Source organism: Rhinichthys klamathensis, unplaced genomic scaffold (genome assembly GCF_029890125.1).
Source record: "Rhinichthys klamathensis goyatoka isolate OS25496 unplaced genomic scaffold, OSU_Roscu_1.1 h1tg000036l_1, whole genome shotgun sequence".
NCBI classification, from domain to species: domain Eukaryota; kingdom Metazoa; phylum Chordata; class Actinopteri; order Cypriniformes; family Leuciscidae; genus Rhinichthys; species Rhinichthys klamathensis.
This window is the reverse complement of record NW_026606584.1, coordinates 7,562,982-7,569,307: the sequence shown is the minus strand read 5'-3', so window position 1 is coordinate 7,569,307 and position 6,326 is coordinate 7,562,982. Positions and strand designations below refer to the sequence as shown.

The following is a 6,326-nucleotide window of genomic DNA, read 5'->3' as shown; positions in this document are numbered from 1 at the left end:
GAGAGACATACAGAGCCAACAACAGGAATAAATCACTTTTCCAATACCATCTTGTGTCTCCAAAACCACATTTCACACATAAAAATGACATGAATCCTAAATAATACTCGATTTTATTTAGTCTGTCTGGTGTGACATTTTGTAATGAAAAAAAAAGCATTTTTATTTGTAATGGTAATGACATTCATATTCAATATTATACAACACATAATCTCATTTAAGTCAGTGATTTTAGCAGCATAAAAGAAGAGGTAACAGTTTTATAATTCATTTGATTCATCATATAACATGTACCAACATCAAAATACATGTTTCCCTGCTGCATACATTTCATACCAAAAAATAGTACTATATCACATAGTAATATCTTATAGCTTTTAACAACATATCTTGAAACTTAAAATAGCACTATGCTTGTTTCACCACTGAGAATTCAACATATTCCACCTTACTTTCTGTTTCTCACACACACACAGAGTCTGCCTTGGTCGACAAGAGGCCATCAAGTGCCATTAACATGTTACAAATGATTCACCAGTGTGTTTACAGTGGGGGTTTTTTTTGCTAGGAATTTACACAGTGATTTATTTGAAATCCAAGCCTTTCGACGGTGGTCCCCACCATTCCCTGCATTTAACACTTGTAAAAATAGATACGTCTTAAATTGTTTTTAAATTCTAGCTAAATATATAACTGTTGTTATGGCTGAATTGTGATAGATAGATGGATAGATAGATAGATAGATAGATAGATAGATAGATAGATAGACAGACAGACAGACAGATAGACAGATAGATAGATAGATAGATAGATAGATAGATAGATAGATAGATAGATAGATAGATAGATAGATAGATAGATAGATAGATAGATAGATAGATAGATAGATAGATAGATAGAAAATAACCCAGGCTAACTTACAATCTTCCAGTTACTTCAGTGTGAAATGGGTAGGAACGCAAGTTTTAGCATTAGCGTGGCTCTGCATGTGTTCTGTGAGCAGGGAATCCTGAGGGAAAGATTTACTGCACTGCCCACATACAAAGATCATGCCTTCCCCATGCTGCTTCTCATGCCTCTTGAGTGCTGCAAGGTGGCCAAACGGCATATCGCACCGCTGGCAGCAGTAAGACCGCACAGCTGCGTGAATACGCTGGTGTCGCACCAGTCGGGACGCCATGGCGAATGCAACCCCACATTCTGAGCACTTGTGTGGCCGCACTCCACTGTGAACTGTGAGATGTTCGGCGAGATTGGAGGACTTAGTGAAACCTTTGGAGCAAATAGAGCAGGTGTAGGGACGCACTCCGCTGTGGATTTTCCTGTGCTCTGTCATGCGACTGGCCAGGGCAAACGCCTTCCCGCACTCCGGACAAACAAATGGCCTCTCGCCCAAATGCGTACGCTCGTGGCGGAGAAGAGACAGGGGTTTGTTGAAGGTTTTGCCGCATTGCTTGCAGAGGAACGGCTTGTTGTTGGTGTGCATGTTGCGCTCGTGTTTCCGCAGGTCAGAGGAGCGCACAAAGTCCTTGCCGCATTCCTCACAGATGTATGGCTTCTCTCCGGTGTGCGTTCGGATGTGTTTGCGGAAGTCAGAGGACCAAATGTAGCTTTTCTCACAAAACGGGCACTGGTAAGGTCTTTCGCCCGTGTGCAGCCGCTTGTGCTGCTGAAGAGTCCCCTGGTGCGAGTATGCCTTCCCGCACATGTCACAAACGTGCGGTTTAAGACCGCGGTGAGTATCGATGTGGCTCAACAGGTTGCTGGACTTTTTGAAAGCCCAGTTGCAGTAAGTGCACTTGTGTGGACGGTTTTCCGTGCTTCCCTCCATTCCTCGCTTCTTAAGGGTCGCAAACACTACCTGATTTTTTAAAACCTGCTTCTGTGAAGATTTCAGGTTGTCCGCTACATTTCCCTCTAACTCACATTCATCCACCGCAGCTTCATGCTGATTTCTTGGAACTGTTGCCAGTTCACATGGAGTAGTGATATCCATCTCCTGTTTCACATTCACGTTGGTGATGCTGGTCGCTACCAAGCGCTCATGATTCAGTTGGGAATTATGATCAGATGCAGACTCAACCTCCACGTCAGCTTCATCCACTCTCCTTTCCTTTCCGGAGGATCGTTCAGAACTTTTCACATGAAGGTGGCAGGAAGCTTCAGTTCTTGAATTCTTAGTAATCATCTCTTGGATTCTCGTCTTATTGTTTTTTCTTTCATCGCAACAAGTAGAAGTGCTGATATCCTCTTCAGTATGTAGATTAAGGCTCATTTTCATGGTGTCAGCAATGTTACTCTCCTTAGGCAGATAATGCCTCTTGCTGATGAGAATCTTTCTAATACTTCGTTTTGATATGTAGGCATTATCTTTTAAAGCTGCTGGATTCCACAGGTCATTCATATTAGCCATTGTAGTTTAGTGCATTGACCTTTATTAGCCAATATAAATAATCAATGTTTGCAATGCCTGCCAAACATAATTAATAAGTTTAGTTGTCAGATTTATATACAGTATAATATCATTAAAAATACAGTTGATCTCAATTTTATAAAATGGATGAAATGTAAAGACAATACTTTAAACATCAAATAACATTATAAAATAATTGAAATTATTATATAAACTGCATATACAGCAGGTTCAATTCTAAGAGGCTCTTGTTTGCCTTATTTTAGGCTACGAATTAACTCTGGATTTGAGAGTAATGATGATATCCAGTATAAATTATATTAACTGGGAGAGCATCCAGTAGATCGTCTTGATCTTAGAGTTACGCAGTCCTGAGCCAGCAAAGAACAAGACTTTATTCTCAGCTGTCAGAGTGCATAGTGTGCACTCCAAAGAAACGTTCAACTATTCTACACATGCAAAGAGTCTCTTACCTTGGCAGCAACAAGTCCACCAATGCTGATTTCAAAGAGAGCAATTAATGCACTTCCTCTTTATGGTGGATTTTAGGCAGACGTTTAGGATACCATAGGAGGAGCCAGAGCACAGTTACACTTACTTCACATGGGGGAGTGCAACATATTCTGGCAGTGGTCAGCACTTTCGCAAAACCATTTGCTGTCGGGAAAGATCAGCTCAGTGACCCTTTCACCCATGACAGGCGTGAGGTACAAGATATTTCCCGGGGAACAGCACATAACATACATACATAGATGTGATTACAATCCACTAGGATTATATTTAACCACTATAGAGTATTGCTTTTTTTTAATTTTTTTTTTTTATAGTCTGTTGCAAAAGTATGATGCAATCATTCCCAATATTTTTAAAAGTACAAGCCATTTAAGTAACATGTGAAGGCCAAGTATGGTAACCTATACTCGGAATTTGTCCTCTGCATTTAACTCATCCAAGATAGTGCACACACATAAGGAGCAGCGAGTAGTGAACACACACACACACACACACACACACACACACACACACACAAAGCAGTGGGCAGCCATTTTTTGCTGTGGCTTATACTATATCTCTAATAGCAGTTTCTATGTTTGATGTTCACAGGTAAATTTTCACCGCGGCATTATTTATTTATTTATTTAACATTTTCTAAGTATGTAAGGCTGTTTTAGTGTGTCCATCTTCTACATCCTTTAGTTAATTTAATTAGCATGTAAATTTTGCTACTAATTGTAAATCGAGTGAGAGAATTAGGAACAGGAATAACCTGCTGATGCAAGACATAACTACAACCTGATACCTGTCTAGCAGCAGTGCATATAGATCAAAAAATTAAGAGTCAGAGGAAATATGAGAGGAAGAGAACATGCTGTAGAGCAGCTAGTACCAGACACCTGTTTGCTGCTTAAGGTTCAATCAGTGCAAATGCACTGGCAGGGGAATCCTGACAGTGAGGCTTACTCTCTACAGCAGTGTTTCCCAACCCTCACTAGAGGTCATATTTACAAGGGTCGTTTTCAATCCTGGTCCTGGAGACCCACAGCACTGCACATTTTGGGCCCTATCTTGCACTCGGCGCAAATGACTTTGTACACTTACGCATGTATCATTCCTATTTTGCACCCGCGCAAAGCGGACTTTTCCCTCCACAGACGCACGTCGGTTAACTAAGAAATACACTTGTGCTCCCCGGGGCGGTTCAGCGCAAAGAGGAGGCGTGTTCCGGCGCAAACTTTCCCTCATGCTATTTTGCTGTTCTATAAAACAATTGCGCCACTGACCAGAAAAAAACTAGTCTAAAGTCAGTGGCGTGTTGCGCGTTGTTCATTATGCAATTTTAAGGGCGCATGCTTGGCCATAATCAATGTAGCGTGTGCACAACGCGCATACACGTTGATTCTCTCATCTAAGCAGCAGTTTTCATTTTTGCAAATCATACATTATTACGATAGATAGATAGATAGATAGATAGATAGATAGATAGATAGATAGATAGATAGATAGATAGATAGATAGATAGATAGATAGAAGAAAGACAATTTATTATAAAAGCATGTAGCTTACACATTTACCCAAATTATCATACGCCTGTTTAACAGAAGTTAATTTGGGTGGGTTTCTCCATCCCCAATGTCACTTCTCTGACGAGAACGCTGCTCTCCTCGGCTGTGAACCGCTCCTGGCGCGCGCCTGGCAAATCCGCCGTTATAATAGGAATCCGCTTTAGAACAAGCGCACCTGCTCTTAAAGGGAATGTGAGATGACGCTCTGATTGGTTTATTTCACGTTACGCCCAAACCACACCTATGAATAATGAAGCTACTTCAGGCCAACCCCTTTTAGATTTGCGCCAGGCGCAAGAGGCATTTATCCCGCCGGGAAAATAGCAACAGCGCCGGGATCCGCCCACAAAGTTACTTGCGCTTTGCGCTTTGACACTTGCGTTTCAGATCGTTAAAATAGGGCCCTTTATGTTTATCTTTACTGACAAATTTCAATTCCTATTGACCTGATGATCTAGGCCTATATCATAGATGCACCTTCACTCTCTTCCATTGTAGTAAGCGCGAAGTGGAGCCGCGATAACAAGGCCCCGCCCAAACTCCCGCAGAATCGGTTAGTACCATAGACTGTAAAAAAAGGTTAACTACAGTTTATGTAGGTGTTAAATAAACAGTTATGGAAATGTAGAAATTAAAGTTTAAGCTCCAATCTCCTCCCGAAGATCCCGAAAAAAAGTCTGTTGGTGCTGCCTCAGTGACTACTTCACTCAGAAAAGCTGTCAATCTCCGCTGTCAATCATGACATCACATCCCTGTTTTTATAGTATCAAATAACTAGCAAAAACCAAACTTAAAGAACCAACACTTGAACTAACATCAGCGTGATAAAATCTGCCTAAAATGTCACAAACCATCTTTAGAAAAAAATAATTTGAAGTGTAATTTTGATTGGTTAGTTTGTCTCAAGTTCATTACGTTACATGGAGAAGGAGGGGTTTATGACCTATACTGCATCCAGCCACCTGGTGGCGATCGAGATGCTTTGGCTTCACTTTTCAGGACTCCTGTGGCAAGCTTGATTTGAATCAGGTATGTTTAATAAGAGAGACATTTGCTGCGTCCCAATTCGCATACTATCCGTCCTAAATATTCGAAAATAGAATTAGTACGTCCCAAATCGTAGTATGTTGAAATGAGTGTTCCAAAGAGACCCGGATGGTCTACTATATCCGGTCAGAATCCGAAGTGCAGATCGATGCACCATAGATATCCATAATAAAGGCTAGATGTCTTACGGCGGAGTCTCTATCGTCATCACCGTCGGCCATCTTGTCACAGGCAAGCTTTCTGGCGGGCTCTGTGGTACCTGATGTAAGATGAGTGATCAGCACGAACACAAATACTCTTATCTCGTTTAAATCTTGACGGATTTACCAACGGTTTGGTTTCTTATGAACGTTATTAACGTGGCTATAATTCTGGATGATTATTTACTTATTATTCATAAGTATGCAGTCATAACTACATCTCTGACGTTTATAAAACCGTTTGAAAATCGGTAGAAAATTGAGCAAGTTATGGTTATTTAAAAAGTACATGCGCCATTAAAACACAATGTTACGAGTGAGCGAGCTGCCTGTGACAAGATGGCCGCCAGGTGCGGACGTCGATCATTGGCCAGCAGCGCGGACGAGACATCTAGCCTTTATTATGGATATCTATGCGATGCACACTCTAACGGCTGATATTACCCACAACCCATCGCGCGTTGGACAAGGATTCTGTTAGAACTACAAACACGAGTGAAAAGTGTTTAAAAAAAAACTACAGACATGTAGAGAGGTTTAGATAAAGGGGTTTGAGTGATTAATTATCAGTATCTAACCTGACGAAAATGTATTTATTCAATG

The 6,326-nt window shown here is 41.1% G+C and overlaps 1 protein-coding gene across 1 annotated transcript; it reads right to left on the bottom strand.

Moving 5' to 3' along the window:
* Positions 1–96: 96 nt before the first annotated feature.
* znf648 (zinc finger protein 648) lies at positions 97–3,099 on the bottom strand. The gene is made up of 2 exons (XM_056246225.1): positions 2,887–3,099; positions 97–2,432 (listed from the first exon to the last, which is right to left on the bottom strand). The coding sequence occupies exon 2, from the start codon at positions 2,411–2,413 to the stop codon at positions 932–934; it is 1,482 nt and encodes a 493-aa protein (XP_056102200.1). The 5' UTR covers positions 2,414–2,432; positions 2,887–3,099; the 3' UTR covers positions 97–931.
* Positions 3,100–6,326: the final 3,227 nt, after the last annotated feature.